Source organism: Rattus rattus, chromosome 1 (assembly GCF_011064425.1).
Source record: "Rattus rattus isolate New Zealand chromosome 1, Rrattus_CSIRO_v1, whole genome shotgun sequence".
NCBI lineage: Eukaryota > Metazoa > Chordata > Mammalia > Rodentia > Muridae > Rattus > Rattus rattus.
This window is the reverse complement of record NC_046154.1, coordinates 216,510,085-216,530,548: the sequence shown is the minus strand read 5'-3', so window position 1 is coordinate 216,530,548 and position 20,464 is coordinate 216,510,085. Positions and strand designations below refer to the sequence as shown.

Here is a 20,464-nt window from a genome sequence, read left to right as displayed (position 1 = left end):
ATGGAATATATAGTTACCGAAACAGCAAGATACAATGAATGGTTTTGTTGAGAGCTATTAGGAAAAAAATGCAAAGACTTTTCAGTAAATTGCAAATAACAGCTATGCTGAAGTGCATATACATGTAAAATGTTCTTCATATTCTCCATGATCCTACAAAAATCACACCTAAGTTGTATACATAATTTCTAAATGGTAATTTTAATATAAAGTAAAAAAATTAATGAAATCTCTAGTGTCTACATACATACATACATACATACATACATACATACACAAAGGTGCAAGAAATCAAACACATACTTCAAGTCTTTCTTTTAGTAAAATAATACAAAGGGTAAAATTCACCAGTTTGGTTTCTCATGATAAGATGGAAATATCCTAGAATTCAGCATTTTAAGCACTCTGAAATCTACAATTTGTAGGCATGAGTACATTCACACTGCTGTACACGCACCGCTGACACCCGTTCTGAGAACCTCCACATTCTTCTCCAGCACAACAGCCCCTGACTAAGCAATCCGCTGTCTCTGCCCTCCCTCCCGTCATCGCCAGTGTATGCTCTGCACCTGCCTTTACTCCAGCAGTGGGCACATTTCTATGGTACACATCTCACTCAGTGGCCAGCATGCCGTCACTACTCACCTGGTCTTAGACTTTCCTCTTTCTAAAACTTACGTCTTGAGATTATAATATAATTACATCATTTCCCTATTCACCTTCCTCCCTCTAAGCCTTCCCACATATCCCTTCTTCCTCTCATTCAGACTCATGGTTCTCTTTCCATTAACTGTCATTATCATGCACATCTATGTATGTAACAGAAACTTCCAAGTTCCTTAAACCTGAAGAATTAACATTTCCATGTATATGATGTATCATATGTTATTTGACAGCAGGATGATGCAAAGAAAATTCAGTGATGTGTATAGTACTATAATAGATTCTGTTGTAAACATATTTTGTACAGGTATCTACTTGAGTCCCTCTTTTCAGGTTGTTGTTGTTGTTCAGGTTGTTGTTGTTGTTGTTGTTGTTGTTGTTATTATTATTATTATTATTATTATTATTATTATTATTATTTTGGTATATACCAAAAGAGGAACGGCCAGATCCGTTTTGAGGATCTGCTCATTTTGCACAGCAGGTGTGGATCACCTTCATCTCTCCCAGCGGTTCCTAGAGGTCTACCTCCATCTGGCATGGTGTGACGAATGGAACTGTAGCAGTTCCAGGACCTTATTGCTGGAGGCCAGAAGGTACCTCACCTACGTAGCAAGACTTATGTCAAAGAGCCTGAGAAACACTATTGTTATTTTGAGACAAGGTCTCCCGTGTCCCATGCAGACAGACCTTGGTCTTTCTTGGTGTTTTCCAAACACTGGGTTTTAAGTATGGCTGTCACATTCAACGTTCAGTTTTAAAATACTGAATTTTCTTTGTATTACCCAACCAAGGTTATATTCATTAGTAACTAAAGAATGTGTTTACTGACAGCAATTTCTACAGAAGGTCAGATGTTTCTTCTATGATGTGTTATCTTTATTTGGAACACATTGAACATTTATTAAGAAAGACTGTCAAGTGCAGAAAGTTAGAGCACAGTATACAAAACTGCCTGGAGCTGACAACCAAGGATGATCAACTATATTAAGGCTCCTACAGATCTTCAGAAGGCAAGTTTGGTTCTGACTCATACTCCATCTATCTGCACATACAGACTTTAATGGAAACTCAGGACTGTATAATAGATAGTGCTATTTCTTGCTTCTTTTCACTTAACATCTGTACAGTTATGTTCATTATAGTTTTTTCAAAATGTGGTTTTATTAGTCTTTAATTTATCTAATCATTTACTTGTTTTTAACAATTCATATTGTTAAGGCATTTTCTCTCTTTGATATAAGTAACATTGGCATAAAGATCTTTGTATGTGTTCTTCAGCTTTTTTTTGAAACCTTTAAAAGGTTAAAAGTAGTATATCATTTTAGTAAAGTAAAAACCTAAAATCAAAAGAAGCTCTTACCTAAGTTTAATTACTAGGAGCAATATGTCAGTAGAATTAAGAGAATGTTTACTAAATTATTTGAGCCACAGCTACTGAATTTATAATATATTAAGCAAAAGCACACTATATTAGAAAGTATTATGGTAATGCTCGTATTAACAAAAATTGAACTGAGACAGGAAGTGATAACTTTATTCCTGAGCATTTGTTTTTTAAAACCACCATCTAATCCAACGAGCATGGGATTTTTATGTATGTAAAAAATTGTAGAAGTAGAGTTTCATGTCCAACAGTGCTTTGCACAAAAAATATGGATTCAAAACTTCGGCAATTAAAAATTAAATTTGTACATTATATGTGCAATGATATAATGAAAAAGAAAATGGAGCAATCACTGTATTTATTCTACAGTGTAGGAACACATTCATAACACAGGCTTTAGAGAAAGTGCTAAAGGGTTACGAGTGCTAAAACATGGCAGAAAAGATGTTCAGAGACCAGGCACTGCTGACATGGTCTCGGAGTAACGTCATTCAGGAGTCGTTTGATTCTCCCTCACACCCCTAACTCGGCAGTGTCTGGTCAGAGGGAAAGCAGAAAGCAGCATGCAGCAGACCAACACTTACCCTCTCCATGTGCATCTGCAGGTGCGCCTCTGTGTTTACTCTCCCTCTGTGCCACCTGCTGAATGGTGTCCCTTTGCTGTTTGGCTTGCTGCATAGAGTGGGTTTTCCAGAGTTTGCGCAGTTCCTCTACTTCTGTCTCTGAGTCCCGTTTTAGTTCCTTCCCTAGTTGATCCTTAAGAACAGTTGGCTTTTCTGTCAGTTCCACTGTTTCTCCGGAAGATAGACTATCTTCACCTGCCTCTTGCTGCAGTGAATTTTCGTGGTGGAAAGAATCTTGGTTATCCTGAACTTTTATATCTGTGCTTTGTTCTTTAGGGCCTGAGACTTCTTGGAGGTTTTCTGTAGCTTTATCTTCTTCCTTAGTGGCTATTTCAAGACTACTTAAACCAGTTTCATGAGATAAAGCCCCAACTTCGCTTGAAGAACGTCCAGTATTCGCGTTAGTGTGGTCAGGAACATCAGCAGACTCTGACGCGGCTGTCAAGGACTCTACTTCGATCTGACTGACGGTTTGCACAGATTCTGACGAGGCGTCAGATGACTTCTCTTGTCTCAGCTCCGAGGAGGGCAGCTCCTCTCGGATAGGAGAGAGTTCTGACTCTGTGAAAACATCTTCTGAGAGAGACTCCTCAGTGCTCCTGGGAGCAGTGCTGACACTGTCGTTTCCCTGCTCGCGGCTTCTCGAGTCTGTTTCCTCAGCAGGGACTCCTGTCATTTTCTTTGAATGGCAGAACCCCCTTCCCGACAACTGATCTACTTCTCTATTAAATAAAATTAAAAATTACTAGGTATTAAAAACTGTAGCAATTTACTTCTGCAAGCAAATAATAGTATTTCAGAAGAGGCTTTTTAAAAACAGCAAAGTATAGCTATCGACAGATTATACAAATACTACATTTTTCATATATGCCCCCACGTAATTATATCAAGGTTTTTCATCAACTGTATACTATCTGGGAAACATCAAAGTAGCATTCCTTGTAGGAAAACTACAACAAAGTTGCCATAAATTCCTGATGATTTATAATAATGAAATAGGATTTTCATTGTAGGGTAGGGACAATGGAAAATGTCAATTTATCACATACATATACAGTATTTATTTATATGCAAAGAGAGATTTAAAAAACATGGATAATGTGAATTAACCCGAGGCAAACATTTAAAGGAAATCTATAATGTCAGAACAGGTCTAAGAGAATCTGTCCAGTTAAAGAACTAAGATGTTAGATTATGAATGTTTCATGACTGGGCCTCATTTCCATCTTTCCTGGCATTTGTTGAGGTAAATATTAATGGTCGCAAGATGTATGTGCTTGAAATAAGCATCACTTAAAAAGTCAGTAATTTAGAATGATGGTTAAAGTTGCTCATGAGAAACAACAATTACTTGAAGTCTCAGTGGTGCGGTGTCAACGCTTTGCATATACGGCTAGAGAACAAGTCTGCTAGTCAGAACAGCAGTAAGTCAGCGGCCTTCTGTGCATATTAAAGCTAAGTCGCTTATTTAACTTTCTTGTGGTTTTCAAGTTTTTGTAACAAAATACCTATTTTCTAAAGTATATGTGTAAAATTTCTTTACTTTAAAGATTTCGTTTAAGTGTCTTCTGCCTCTGTACTGAATTCATTTTAAAAGAGGCAATCTCACCCAAGATAGGAAATATGCAATGGTGCCATCTCCTGGTGATTCACTTAACCTGCACCCACAGCGTGGAGGGGCTGGGCACTAGCTTTGGGAGATTTCATCTACACACTTAACAGACTCAAGAGACTCACTGTTCGTAGGTTTTAAAAACACAGAAACAAACAAGAATTAAAACTAACAGGCTGTATATTTGGGTGAGTTTTTAGCCTAAACTTTCATATTTTGAAAGACTAAATATTGATGGCGAACTGTTCAACACAGTCCAGACAGTACATTAGAAATCGATTCTCCACACATTAAAAAAAGGGAAGACCATTAACATCTTTTACCTCACTCACCTTTACAAACAAACTTACTTTGCAAAGTCATTCTATGTATTTCTCTTGTTTGAAGCCAAATTCTGAGTTCAACTAACATATAAGTTATTTCCTGTTGGTGACATTGTTTAAAGTGCTTGAACTCAGGTCCTGTCAAACTGGTCATTAGGAAGGCAAGGACACTCCACCTTCCTTGCAGAGCAGTCTCAGACCATACGGGATAGTATTTAATTCTGAGCCACTGAGACTTAATGTCAGGACAGGACCTCACTGATGCAGCGTCCTTCTGTCCCTCTGGAGCTGGCTTTTCAGCCTGTGTCCCATATCTACATCGAAGCTCAATAATTGTGGTTTGGTATTTTCTTTTTTGTTTGTTTTCCTGAAATTGGCTTTTGTTGACAACTTAAAAATATATCCAGTAGTTTAGAAAACTGATTTGAAAATTAAGAAAATTATTTGTGTTTCTAAAGATCATTTACCAAGCCAAACCAGTATCTGTTATTACAGACTAAAATGGACCCTACTCCAACAGGAGTTTTATGCTATCCCAGGCACCCAACAGCTAGAAATCATCAACTATTCAACAGTGCTTAGATTCTTGTTTTACTAACAACATAGAAAGTAGCCATAACAAAACTAAGAAAATAAGAGTATTAGAGAAGGGTCAACTATATAAATACAAAAACAAAACAAACAAACAAATTAAAAAAACCTAACAACCAACCAAAGAAAAAAGGAAGGGGAAGCCGGACTACCAGCGCACTAACACACTCACATGGGCAGTGACTCCTTTAATTTGCTGTCCAAAATCTCTTTGTACATGGCAGCTGACATCACCTCTTCCATCGGACACATGATGCCATATTCCTCACAACCGTTCTCTTGAACCAAGGGGTCTGTCTTATGTGGATCAAACATTATGTTATTCGGTGTGACTAGCAGGACGCCACTAACTGTGCCCTAGGAGGAAAAAGAAAGTATCATTCAATCTTCAAGGTTCATAATTTCATAAAAGATTCTAGATACCTCTATTACGTGCTTTTTCTGACTTCTGGCCATCTGCTTTCTACACGGTACAGCAAGGCACTGGGGCACTTTCATGAAAACATGCATTTCTAGGAAATGCTACTGTTTTCCGCAGCAGAGACAGAGTGCAAGGAATATCATGTTCCGCCTCAACCAATCATGTGAGGAATGAAGTTTGACAAAGTAAAAGAATGGCCACATTATGAAGAAAACTCTGCACAAGACCAAGACCAAGTTTTGCAGGAATCCCCTCCCCCCGCCCCCCGCCCATGTTCTTCCCCAATGCTATTACATGAGAAGCAATAACTCCATCCGTGGAAAAGCAATAGTTTCATAGAAATAGTGTTCGAAAAAAGTAACTAGTGTTGCTTGAATTTGCTATTCGTCAGTTATGGGACTTTCAGAATGCAAAGTTTTAAGGTATACTTCTTCATCTGTAAAGTTGGTAGATTGGATAAAATTCACAGTAAGCTAACTGTTTTTTTCACTTACCATTAAAGACTATGAATTGTAAATGAGTTTATATAAACAGTGATATAAATTCTAAGAGTCTACTCTTTTTATCAATGGAGATTTATAGACAGTTGACAGCATTGGTAAGAATATTTATTCTGTCACCTATATCAAATTGTATGTACACGGTTAACTTGACTCTTACAATCCTAGCTGTGAAACAGGAACTATTTCTGTACTGTTGTGAAATATCCTCGTCTACAGACATAAAGACAAAGGCTAAGAGAAGTGGGCAATTTGTCCAAAAGAAAAGAGCCAGTCTGGGTAGTCTGCTCCTTCACCATGCTACTACACAAATCACAGAGTAGCCATACTCCAGTGCAAGTGAAGCATCCCTTACTCTCAAAGTTTTATTTAAACTTTCATTCCAAGATATTTTTTATGCATAAAAGTAAAAAGCCTGACAAAATTTCTGAAAATCCATTGGTTATTTAAAGTCATCTTGCTTTTTCCTGAAAAAAAAAAAAAGCAAAGAAAAGAGAAAATCAGACAGCCTACTTGATTTGGTATTACACCATTCTTTCGAGTTCAAACACAAGCACAGTCAACCTGAACAAAATGTGGTATGAGCTATGGCTGACACCGCCTTCTACAAGATTAAGTAAAGAAAGCTTGAAAGTCTCTCTTGATGAAAATATCCACATTAAGTGACAAGAAGCAACTGGAGCACATAGTACAGGTAGAAAAGACTTACAGCAAACATGTCACATTAAAATACGAAGTATATATGGGGACATTCAGGTGGGTAAGTGATCTAAAACAGTTGAACTATCATTTCTTTAAAAGATATTATTTACTGTGTGTGGGTGAATGCTTATGTACACATTATGTGTGGGCATATGTGCCAGAACATGAGCAAGGTGGTCAGGGGACAGATTGTAGAAGTTAGTTTTCTTCTCCCAAGGGTCTACCCACAGGGCCATCTCAAAGGCCCCTAGCTGCCACTTCTTCTAGTGCAGACAATGAACCCCTTTAAGGAGTAACATTATAGAAACTTCAGCTGATCTGGCCTCTGAGCAGTGTTTTCATGAGACTCATTTACAGCAATTTATACCGCCGAAGCACATACCAACACAAGCCAATGAGAGCCAATAAAGTATTACACAGGACGTTCACATGGCTGGGGTAAACCTATGGTATACAAACAAGGCTACAGTACATGTACAGTACATGGTTCTTAGAAGGTTTCTAACCTTTTGTTTTTTGCTGTTTCGATTTTGGTAAACTAAAGGCTTTGCAAAACGAAAGCAAGCAATTGGTTAAAATTAAGCAAGTATATTCTAGGTACTCTGAAAGTAGTGCCCTTTCCATTTATTTTTAGAAATACTGAGGGATAATCCTAAAATACCATGCATCCAGGGCACGCACTGTCACTGAACTACACTCCCAGCCTGTAGCAGATTCGGCTCACATTACCAACATGTCACACGTTACATTTCAAGTACTTTCAGGAAATAATTCTAAGTAGCTACACATGAGCAAAAGGTCCAATTTAATATCAATGCTTCAGTTCTCTATACACATTAAAGCTACAAAAGGCCTCAAAGCCATTTCTATTTTCTGGACTAAACTAGGTGATACCTTACCCACTGGATCAACCAATCTGCTTTAATTTTCTGGGAAACCACCCTGGGAGCTAAAAGGATGCACAAGTGAATCCTTCAAACTTCTTTCCTTAAGGCCAAAGTTATGAAAAAATCTCAAGACTTTACCTTTTCAACCTCATTTGACTAAAAGTCTAAAATCACACACTACCCGTACGAAACACTCTTTACAATGACAGAAAAGGATAAGGCATGCTAACACTTCTCAGAAGAAGAGGAAAGGGCTATAGCGCTATCGACCACTATCCACCAGGGTGGAGTCAGGTAAGAATTCCGAGATTAGCGCTGAGTTTTTCATGATCAGTCCATTCATCCAGATAATATCAGAATGCTAAACATTTCCATACATAAGAGTTCTCTGAAAATTCATGAACTATAGCTATAAACTTATAGAACTGAAAACAGAAAACTACCCATTGCAATGGGACAGTTCCACTCACCTGTCAACAATTTACAAAAAACCACAGAAAGAAATCAATAGAGCTACAGGAAAAGACCATCATCGTCCAATTTGACTTCACTGATACTGTAAAATGTTCCACTCAGCAGAAGCAAACGGCCCATTTTTTTAAGCATATATGCACAGTTTATTAAGAGGTTCTAGGTGGGGAAATAAGTCACACTCAAATGAAGGTAAGACTGTTCCGTGATCACATGGGATCCCATGAGAAATCAGTTAACAGAAAGATACCCGCAGCGGGTGGCGGTGGTGCACACACTGCTCAGGACGCAGAGGCCAGCCTGGCCTAGAGCTAGTACTAGACCAGCCAGGGCCACACAGAGAAATGCTGTCTCAAACAAAAGAAAACATAAAATATCCCTAAGTGCTTAGCACTTCAAACAGTAATATACTTGCCCCAAAGTAGAAATGTTTACTCCTATTTTTAATAGCTTGAGTGAACACACCTCAAATACTTTCTACCATATAGTATATACTCACTAAAGATGAGTTATCTCTCAATTTGTATGTAATGCCAAGTTTTCCAAAGCTGCTAAAATCAATACTGTGTTTAATATCTTAGCAAAAATCATTCCATGTGCTTTATGGTAGTGAATTTATTTATATCCCATTACTTTTCATAACTGCCACAGATCATCAGACTCTTAAGTCACGGGCAAGGTCCACTCTAACTCAAACATCCAGTCACCAAAACCTTGGTAAAACAGTCATAGCTCAGTAAAAACTGAAGTATGATAGAGCTCCACTCTAAGATGTCACTCATTACCTTGCCATTGGTGATATATTTGCAATTAATTTTAAGAAATTTCTCAGTAAATGCTTCTTCTTCTTCAGAAGTTGAAGATACAACTCTTGCAGGCCGAATACCGCTCACCGTAGATGAAGGAGGCGCTTCTTTTGGATGGACTACATCAGGAGTCTTAAGCAAAGCAAAATAAAACACCAAAAAAGTGCCTTAGGAAACTAGGTCCATACACCATTAATGGCAAACAACCTTCCCCAATAAATCCTACTCTCCCTCTCACCATATTAAGATAAATACCCCAAAATCTCACAAATTATAACAATAATGGTATTTTCATTTTTAATGAAGATTTTAAATACAGCAAAAACTTCAATTTTAAATGCATATAATAAAAGGATGCATATAAATTATATCAATCTATACATCTACATGCCAACATATGCACACACATACGAGCGTACACATGCGTGCGCACACACACACAGACACACACACACACCTAGAAAGCATTAAAATCTAAATAGCTCAACACACATTCTGTGCTGCTTGTGAATTAAAGCACTGGTTTTGATAACACTGAGGCGGCAGCCTCCATAAGAGCAGAGTACAGGAGGAGCTGGCCAGAGAGATCTAGTACAGCAAGCAAGAAGATGAACTCATCACAAGAGTTTTGAACTTACTCATTTTCTTTCTGTAGTTTCACCTATGTGTGTGTAGTGGTGGTGGTGGGGTACGCATCCAAGTGTTAGGTATGTGGGCACACCTGTGTGTATACATGCTATTTGTATTTGTGGAGACCTGAGGCTGATATTCTGCAATGAATTATTATTCCTTTTCCTCTTTATTCTCTGAGAAGCACCTCTCAGTCAAACCCAGAGTTTTATCCATGTTCATCCAAATTCCATACCTGGCTAACCATGAGAGATGGAGCTGAGATGTAAGTCTGGGCTGCTGAGAGAGCTAGTGAACACAACTGCAATAACATGTACTTTCCCTTCAGCTCTTCCACAGGTGATGGATAAAATGTTCCACCCCAAAAACCAGATGAGCCAGACCCACAAGACAGTCCACGACAGCAAAGAGCTAGCAGCAAATTCTATTTATAGCAGTTCAATTTCTCCTGAATTACGGGTTTATTGTCTGAGTATCACCAGCTACTACGAAACCACACTACTCACTATTTCAAAGGATAGTGCCATTGTTCTCCTTAAATGAAGGCGTATCTCAGTGAGCAACCTGATATGAGGCTCCCTCAGTCTCAAATCTTACAACTCAGTATCCATAGCAACCCCAATATCGCAATGTAACCCTATTACAAAGATACATAAGTCAGCTTAGCAAATGCTCAGAGTATAGCACAAAGAGACGTTTTCTTTCTATAAGAATCAGAGTTGTCTAGGGGACTGTGATCAGACCTCAATACAAATTCCATAAATGTGAATCATTCAGAATGTCTTTATGTCCGCGGAGAGCCTGTTTGAACTGAGTCTGTCTTGATCAATGCGTTTGAAGCTCATTAGGGGCTCCTGATATTTCGCTGGGATTTAGCTTTAGCTACGAGGATCAGAAAGGTCCTTGACTAGAGTACAGCAGCAGCAGTACTGTCCCAAACACGCAACTGGGAACAGCCACAGGCTTGTAGTAAGTGCAACCTCTGCACTTGGGTTTCTTTTGCCTGGGCTGTACTGTGTCTGTGCTCACAGGGTGAAAACTTCACACACAGCACAGTAATGTCGAGGTAAAACACAAGTGTTTCTCAGCCAATAGATGCATATAAGCATGCTATATAAACTTTAAAATCTTCAATAAAACCATTTACCTCTTTCTGTAAGTTGTATATACTCACACATTCATTTATTTTTATTCTGCTTCCTAGAATCAAGAAATTGAGGAAGCTTAAACACAAGATACAGAATGAAACTTTTTCAGTTGAAGGAAAGTAGGGTGTGATTTCAAGGGACTCACGTTGACTTTAGATCTGACTGAGCTTTTACCATCAGTTTAAAAGAAAAACAATATTCTTAATTATTTTCTTGAGATCATAATTACATCATTTTCCCTTCCCTTTCTTCTCTCCAGCTTTTTCTATGCTCTCCTCTCTTTCAAATTCATGGTCTCTTTTTCATTGTTGCTACCTATACTTGTTTATGTGTGTACACATGCGTATCCCTAAATACATGAGTATGACCATCTCAGCCTGTATAATGTTACTTGTATATTTTCGGGGATGAATGACCATTCGGTATCAGATAACCAGCTGATAAGCTCTTCCCTGGGGAAGACTATTTCTCCCAGTTTCAGCATTCCTTATTTGCCTGCGATTCTTTGTCTAAGGTTGAGGCCTGGCTTTTCAAATTCTAATTACAAAACGAGGCTCCCAACCAAAATTCAGAAGAAAACTGTCACTCATAACTTATCCATTTGTGTGATTGTGTAAATATGAAAATTTAAAGTTCTATTTCAAGGGAATATTAACCACGAGATTTTTGTCAGAGACTATAAGACCAAGGTCTGATTGCAGCATAATCTCTTAAAAAATATAACTAGGGGTCAGTGAGGTGGACCAGCAACTCATTAGGAGTACAACAGAGGAGCTCACGTTTGACTTCCCACACCTATACTGCAGCTTACACGTGCCTCATCTAGAGTTTCAGGGGACCTAATACCCTTCCTTGTCTAACCTCTGCACGCATAGGCATACACACAGCGCACATACACATGCGTACATACAATTACTAAGATAGTTGATTTTAAAGTTGAAAATATCACAACTTATTTATGTGTTTTTGTCCTACGAGCATTTATTAAAATAATTGGCTTAGATTTAACATAAAGTGTGTATGAGAGTCAGATTTATGCTTAAAAGCCTTGAAGTTAAAATTTTAATTTATATTAGTTAATACTCCCTAGTCTATGGCCGTACCACACAGAATGCACCCAATCCCATTAGGCAATACAGATAAATATACTTTACGTATAATATAAATTTTTAAAATAGGGATTACTCTTTGAGCATATGCAATTTTCAGCATTTAAACTGCTCTGGTGGATCCAATGTCTTAACTCTGACTGTCTGATTCCGCAGTCAATAAACAAGGAAGTACACAAGTTCAAGGTGTCAAATGACAGTGACAGCAATGCTTTATTTTATTTAGAACATTAACAAGCATGTCTACATGCTCGTATGAGAAGCTAATCTTACTTCTGCATGACTGCAGCATATAAGTAAAGAATATTTCCTAGATGTTTTTAAACACTGCTAGTACTGCCCCAAACAAAACCTATGCTAAAGTCCTTGTTTTCTTAAAAGGTGATTAAAATATATGATAAATATTAAAGTTATGATAATAACTATAATCCTCTTACAATTTTATGTTAGGTATTAATTGTGTCTCCTAAATGACACATTGAAAATTCAAGTCCCTGGACCCCCAAATGGGGACTTGATATGGAAATTGGTCTTCTTTGGATTAATTAGTTTTTCTTTTTCCTTTTTTTGTAAAGATTTATTTATTTATTATATATAAGTACACCGTAGCTGTCTTCAGACACACCAGAAGAGGTCATCAGATATTATTACAGCCACCATGTGGTTGCTGGGAATTGTACTCAGGACCTCTGGAAGAGCAGTCAGTGCTCTTAACCACTGAGCCATCTCTCCAGCCCCAGGTTTTTCAACGGTCATATGGAAGCAGCAAAGTCCTTACCATAGACAAGAGGGAGAGGCCAGTCATATGACAACAAAGACAGCGAAGCATTTTCAAGCCAAAGAGTTCTAAGCACCAGCAAACACTAGTGCCCACTGCTTGCTAGATAAGCAGACGATTGTCCTCACGTGCTTCTAAGAAGAGGTAACAGTCTCGTCACTCAATCACTTGAACTGAGGCTTCTGCTTCCAGAATTGGAGGACAATAATTTTTTATTGTTACAAACACTCAATTTGTGATCTTTTATTAGGGAAATAGCAGAAAACTAACAGGGCGATGGGAAAATTTAAATAATTTAGAAAGAGCACATTAAGAAAGCCAACAAGAGCGGCTTGCTTCTCCAGAGGACCACATGTCTGTTGTCGGCCCTTAAATCAGAAGACTCTCAGCCTGCAACCCTCTCCAGGAGAGTTGACACTCTACTGGCCTCAAGTAATCAAAAAACAAAATCAAAAACATAATCCCCAATAACCATAGCTATTGCGTTCAGAGAGGAAAACCTCACACTTCCTTCTGCCTCTGCAGTTTTATCCATCCTTCTGCCCAGCAGCCAGCTCTGGCAGTTCTATTGGACTTCACTTCCATGCACCTTTTTACAACTCTGGGAACTTTCTAGTTTCTACAAGCTGAATCGAAACAGCACCCAGTATTGGTTCTTGTTAGTCAATACAGTAGGTACTTAAGGCAACATGAGAGGTACTATGGTGGTTTAAATAAGAATGTCCCCCAGACATTCATATATTTAAATGTCTAGTCACCAGGGAGTAGCACTATTTGAAAAGATTAGCAGGTCTGGCCTTATTGGGGGAAGTGTGTCACCAGGAGTGGTCTCTGAGGTTTTACTTTCAAAGCCCTGTCTAGGTCGAGTGTCTTCTTCTATGCCTGTGGATCAGGATGTAGCTGTCAACTACCTCTCCAGCACTATGCCTATCACACCTGCTGCCACACCTCCCACCATGATGATGTGGGCTAACCTTGGGGAACTATCAAGCCCCAGTTACACGTGATCTTTTATAAGAACTGCAATGCTCATGGTGTCTCCTCACAGCAAGGGCATAGTGACTTAAGGCCGGAAGTTAAGAATCCAACACAGGACCTAGGCGGTCAGATTTAACCCTCATCTCATTACATCGTGACATACTATTAGTCTCAATTCAGTTTCTAAAGGAGATGTTTTAAGCACTGTAAATTTAAATAAAGCTCTGGAATTTCTGGATGAAAATGCAAGTAAGAGGTATTTAGCGTGGGCCATAGCAACCCCAGCTGCACATCCCAACACTGGTAAGAAAGAAGACACTGACTGTGGGGACTCTGCTGTCCCCTTTGCAGTTTCCTCTTCAGACTGTCCAGGTCTTTTCTAGACCCTTAACGTTTTTAAGTTCTTTCTCCTTAATACACTGCGCTTCTATTTCTACTGCTATTCAAAAGTTCTACTGCCATCTTTTATACTGACTATGCTAGGCAGTATTTACGGAAGGGAACAACTCTGCATATTCACTCTGGGTGAACAGATTTCATTACCCCACCCCCACTCTCCCTGTGGGTTCACCTCTCATACTGCACAGACTTACAGTGCACAGAAGAAACCAAAGCTGCACAAGACCAAACCCGGTTCTTCCAAAGGTGAAGCGCAGGAAGACTGTCTCCTGGTCACTGCTGTTAACCCTCCCTCCTCCTCTCTCCCTCCCTCTTTCCCTCCCTCTCTCACTCTCCCTCACTATGGCTTGATCTCCTTGTTTATTTTAAACTTCCAAATAAAGTCAGGAGGTAGAGATATGGTCTGAAGGTAATAATCCCACAGGTTTCAACATAATTCTACTTTTAAGGTTAGAGGCTCAATCTAAGTCCACCTCTGACTACATTTTCCTGTTATTTCTCCTTCTGTATCAAACTTGGCACATCTCCAGCTGAAAAGGAGAAACAGTTTCCAGTTGTTACTGTGCTCTTAGTCAGCAATATCATCATCAAACTCTGATCTCCACTGTTACCAATAACAATAATATAAAGTGCAGATTGACTTTCGATCTCAAAATCTGAAGTGCTCAGAAATCCAAAAGTTCTCATCAGTGAAAGCACAGGAGCAAAGTCCACAGCTGACCTTGGGTTACAGACTGCTCCCCAAATCGGGCACGCCATGTACACCTCTAAGGTGGAGGAAATAGAACTGTGTTTAGGGTTACTTCTAGTCCCGAGGTTTCCATCTTTCTCCCTTTACCTATGCTTGTCTTCCTTCTACTACTACTACTTCATTCAGTGTGCATGCGTGCAACACACACACATACACACACACACATATACACACTCCAGAAAATACTCAAACTATTTATGATTTTATGTCATGTTTGTTAAGTATAATTCCATGAAAAATTAAATTTTATTTGATATTTCTAAGACAGAAATGTTAACATTTCTTGGACCATTACCACCAAAGGTATATCTATCCAAGCTAAGCACTTTAACAAAATAAAAGGATCTATTCTCACTTTAACCATAGTAAAGTAGAAAGTAAGTACACACAATGAGTAACATGCACACCGTGATTTCTACATAGAAATGGTTGAAAAGTAGAGTACTCACTGTGGTTTTATCAAATTCAGCTTCTGATGATGTTGGTGACAGAGGACTTACAGGGCTTAAGGATGGGGAACTTTCAACACTAGAGACATACTCAGGATCAGGAACGTATAAAACCTGGAAAAAGTGTTCACGGATAGCTTCAAATAAACAAACACTAATGACCAAATAACGTTCTATAAGCAAACATTATTTAATAGTGGCTTCAGCAATAAAAAGAAAAATTCAGATTATAAAAGTAGAGCAGTAGATTATATAAGCATGAAAACCAAAAACACTTTAAATTGACTTAAATTAATTTAGAAATGGTTATTACAATAAGCTGTTGACACAGTACAGAAAAAACCTCTCAATTATTGCATTACTGTATTGCAGTACTCAACTACTGTTCATCTCAAAGGCAGCTTGGCAGTAACTAAAGAAATTATTTGTACCTTGACCCAACAATATTATCTACAGAATTTGGGCTGTGGAATGCATATAAAATAGATACATACAAGTGTTCACTGTCCCAGTGTTAAGATTAGCAACAGCGTAGCAGTGTGCGTCCTACTGCATAGCTAGCTAAGCAATCATATGTTGATACTCTACATCTCTACAGATAAGGAAAGTTGTGAGTGCTCTCTACTTAAATCCACCACTTTCTAGGGGTCCCAGACAAGCTTAAAGATCCAAACAAAATCCTCGGATGAAGGTTAGACTATTTCTGCAAGATTCAATTTGTTAACCACTTTCATGGAGAAAGCAAGTTTTAGTTGGAAGGATAGTTTACCTTTAAAAATACTGGAATTCTGTCAATTTACATGAACTACTTTAAGTGTTTTTAAAAATTCTTCAAGACTATATTTGAAGCATAACTTATACTTATTTTCATTTGTTTTAAGAAGGGAATTAATAGATGTAACTCACACTTTTTATCTGGCCAACAGGATTTGTTCACAGAACACAAAAAACTATTCTCATATTTTCTACATTCTGAACTATGTAAAAATGAATATATTTAACTTAATAACTTTAAAACCAACACATTTAAATAATAACAATACCTGTCCAGTCACGACTGCTCTGGAGAATAACTTATTTAACTGAACAAGTTCATTGGGTGTGGTATCAAATTTCAGGGCTATGCTATTCAAAGAATCCCTTGATTCAACCTGTTTAAAATGAAAAACAGATTACTTTCATCAGTTAAAACAAAAAAATTTAACATTGAGTGATTATGCAATATTAATACGTCTTGAAACAATTTTATATTTGATCCATAAACTATAATGTCTGAGAAAACTCAAGAAATACTACATTCTACAATAAGCTCAACCTACTAAGTCAGACAGCATGTATATTAAAATGTAGTCTAGCACGGCCCACACTGGCCAACAACTCAGTTTCCGAATACAAAGTACAGATTTTAAAGCATGCTCACGTTACACAAGCACTGAAAGGACGGAGGCAGAGCGGGCGCTCCCAGGTGAAGAGCTCCAACTGCTCTTGCAGAGGACCAGATTTTGATTCCCAGTCCCAAGGTGGACTGCTGACCGCGGTCTGTAACTCCAGCTTCATCCAGCTGGGTTAACTTGCCTCGTGTGCGCCATACCCTCACCACAGCCATGTTGGAAACAGAAAGGAAGCTCAGTACTACGCTGAATGGAAGAGAAGAATTGCATTTCCAAAACAAAATGTGACAGTGGAAAATGCAAGCACCTGGGAAAGGAGGAACAGGGCAAACAAAATCTGTGACAGAGGTCATGAAACTTGCAAGAACATGTGAGAGAGGAGAGAGGGATCTTAGGAAAGGGGCAAAGAGAAGGTGAAAGGAATACATGTGACATGAAGACATAGGGGGAACTGTTTTGAGAAAGGAAAGGAATGAAGAAATAAAGGGTGCTTGGGGAAGAGAAACCAATTAGAACAAAGTCTATAATGCCACATACATATGAAAATTCCATAATGAAGCTGAGTGTTTTGCAGGTCCCTTGAAATTTAACAGAAAAGGAAGTGAGAGTAAAGGACCGAAAATGTAAGAGTAGGAAGGATGGATAACAGATAGCAGCAGCAAGAGAATGTCAATGGATGTGGTAACTGGAAAATACTTTATACTAGAAAGGTAAGTAACATTATCAAAAATGATAATGCATGTGTATAAATGTATATGGAGAGACTGTGAACACATGCATACATGAATGTGTAGAGGACAGAGGTGAATGACCAGCCCCTTCTTCGATTGCTCTTCATCTTATATTTTGGGATAGTCTTTGGCTGAAGCTCGAGCCTAGTGATTAAGCTATGCTGGCCGAACACCAAGCTCCAGGGAGCTGCCTGTCTCTATCTCCCCTCCACAGAGACTACAGGCACACACAGGCCTGGGTTCTTAACCCATGTCCTACGATCTGAACTAAAACCCCCATGTTCCCAGTGCCAGCACTTCAACAGCCAAGCCATCTCACAGACAGTGTGCATGTATAACATTTTTATGGCCCACTCTAATTCCCACTTAAGGTGATTTTATGATTAAAACCTGCTGTGTGTTTGTGTGCGCACATGTGCGGGGGGTGGAGTGGGGGCTGGTTTTAGCTTTTAGGTACCTAAAAATATAATGATTAACTTTATACCATATAAAGTAGTATTAAAGTAATATTTAAGCTACATATATTTTTCAAATTGCTTGGCCAAGCTCCTAGAACTTGGGTTACACTTGGGTTAAAACAACCCTGCCTTGTTTCCACATCCAGAGCTGGGATTACAACTGCATACAACCACACAGACGTGACGCACAAGTCTGCGATACAGAAAGTTTTATCTTAAGAGCAATGCGTTGAAACGCATACTGCAGTCAATACTAAGTCATGTTACATGACGACTTGATAGTTTCATTATTTGTTTTAAAGATTATAGTAAAATAGAGTATAAAACAATATCTTACCTAGCTTTCAAATTTATGTTTCTTTCCTTTTATAATTTGACATGTTGAATAAAAGAAATAAATGAATCTAAAAAAGAGACCTCTTAGATGCTTGTCAATATGAGATTTTACAGTCAATTATAAAGAAAACATATCAGGTATGGTTATTTTAATTTTGCTCCTTATTTATTGCATGCCAAGAATGGCAAATTTCTAAATTCAAAACCAATAAAATTTATAGTTCATAATCATGATATCAAAAGCTATATCTTTATAGCATAGAATATATCAAACGTCTCAAATCTCACACTTTTGTAAACAGTCAAGAATATTGTATTACTTAACCTTTTACTGTTTGAATGCATTTCTTCATTCCAACCATGTAGGCACAAATATACATAACTTAGGGTTGTGATGGCTTTAAAATCTAATTCTTTTTGTTTTTTTAAAGATTTATTTATTTTGTGCATGTGAGTACACTGTAGCTGTCTTCAGACACACCAGAAGAAGACATCAGATCCCATTACAGATGGTTGTGAGCCACCATGTGCTTGCTGGGTATTGAACTCAGGACTTTTGGAAGAGTAGTCAGTGCTCTTAACCACTGAGCCATCTCTCCAGCCCCCTAATTCTTTTTATAGCAGTTAATTCTACCTAAATATGTAGTTTCTAGCCCTTTGAAAATGTTTAATATAGCAAATATAGGGCAAAGTATATGTGTGTGTATACACTATAATACTAATAGTTATAATATTTGAAAAATACAAAGTAACAAAATTGATCTGAATTCATATATTTGTTTTACAAAATATTTAGCACTGCTAAATCATGTTTATGTTCAATCAAGTAAGTAAAATGCTACACTCCAAAATTAATTTGTCAGCTGTCTACCATAACCAGGAATGAGAAACACCAACACTGTCTGAGACTTGTTTCAAGAAGGGCAGAAATCCTGCTTTCACAGCTGAGGAAACTCAGTACTCAACCTAGCTTATAAGGGTCTCCTCTGTCATTAGCATTAACATTAGAACTGCTGGGAACTCAATTAAGAGCACACTCTTAAAAAGGTAAATATTTTCCTAAAAGCCTGATCTAATAAAATTATTGCGGCATAGAAACTATGACTAAATTATCATCAATATTAAATTTAACCTGGCAGAATACTGTCTTTGTAGAACACAGAAAGAAAAACAAATCATAAAATGCAATTAAGAATCCGAGGATTATTATTAAGGAAAGTGACACACACAAAAGTCAGATTTTTAAAGTGAGGCAATTTACAATACTTAATCATCTGCAGTCAAACAGAAAATGCCTTTGGTAAGACTGTTACAGATAGAAATTGCTTCTGCCAAAGTAACTTACAGTATATTCAATAGTTCCCTTAGGCTTCTGAAAAGACATCCTTCGCCCATCTTTCTTGTCTAGGGTCTTCTTTTGGCCAGTATCTGAGAAAATGGAAGCCAAACAAACACTGTTAAATTCATTTTCCTTTTGGAGGAATGACAACTGCAGGAGGGAGCTCCCAGCCAGACATAAAACCCACTAATTTAGAGGGACAGTATTATTATTAACTTATGTCTAGAAAGGATACCATTAACATATACAGAAAAAGTTCTCTATAGGCAATAGAGTGGTAGTGTATGGTTCTATATGAAAATCCATCACTTTAGATTGGATGGTAATTATTTCTCAGTTTTGGTTAAGGTATTTCATGTGGCTCTTTTATTATCAGCAGAGGCTGGACAGAGGCCTTGGTGGTTAAGAGCACTGGCTGCTCTGTTATTCTAGAATGTCTGAATCCGATTCCCAGGAACCACATGGTGGCTCACAACCACCTGGAAGGGGATCTGATGTCCTCTTCTGGTGTGCAGACATACATGTAAAGCACTCTTTTACATAAAATATATAAACAAACAAACCTTTATTGTCAGCAACAGTCAGCTACTGGCTTCAGTCTGAAATCTGTGTTTGTAAATTTTCTCAGCTATTCTCCCTTTAACAATGACTACATGTACTAATATGATAAAATACCACCCTATAAACATCTTAAATAATTAACATGAACCCCGCCTCCGAAGTACTAGTTTAAAGTTTCAGAATTTACTAAGATAGTAAACATAGCAAAGTACTGTATTTATCCAAAATTAAGACTAATTCTCCAAAAAGATTAGTTCTCAAACTAATCTAGAAAAATGCAGGTCTCCTGGTTCTCCCACTATCTGAGCTCAGTTGACCCACTGACTACACTAGAACTTATATTGTAACCAATAGATCAGTTACTTTAGTTTCAATAATACTAAACAGGTTTTGAATCCCCTCAAAGCCAATTTAGAAACA

General features: G+C 37.9%; 1 protein-coding gene across 5 annotated transcripts in view; it reads right to left on the bottom strand.

Annotated features, from left to right (window-relative positions):
- Positions 1-20,464, bottom strand: part of Oxr1 (oxidation resistance 1) — a 356,383-nt gene that overhangs the window by 46,310 nt on the left and 289,609 nt on the right. For all 5 annotated transcript variants that reach the window (XM_032914831.1, XM_032914849.1, XM_032914839.1 and 2 more), the window contains 6 exons: positions 19,490-19,572; positions 16,272-16,379; positions 15,229-15,342; positions 8,966-9,118; positions 5,372-5,556; positions 2,635-3,395 (listed from right to left, as the gene is read on the bottom strand). In XM_032914831.1, the coding sequence (XP_032770722.1) occupies positions 2,635-3,395; positions 5,372-5,556; positions 8,966-9,118; positions 15,229-15,342; positions 16,272-16,379; positions 19,490-19,572 (1,404 nt within the window). The remainder of the gene's footprint in view (positions 1-2,634; positions 3,396-5,371; positions 5,557-8,965; positions 9,119-15,228; positions 15,343-16,271; positions 16,380-19,489; positions 19,573-20,464) is intronic.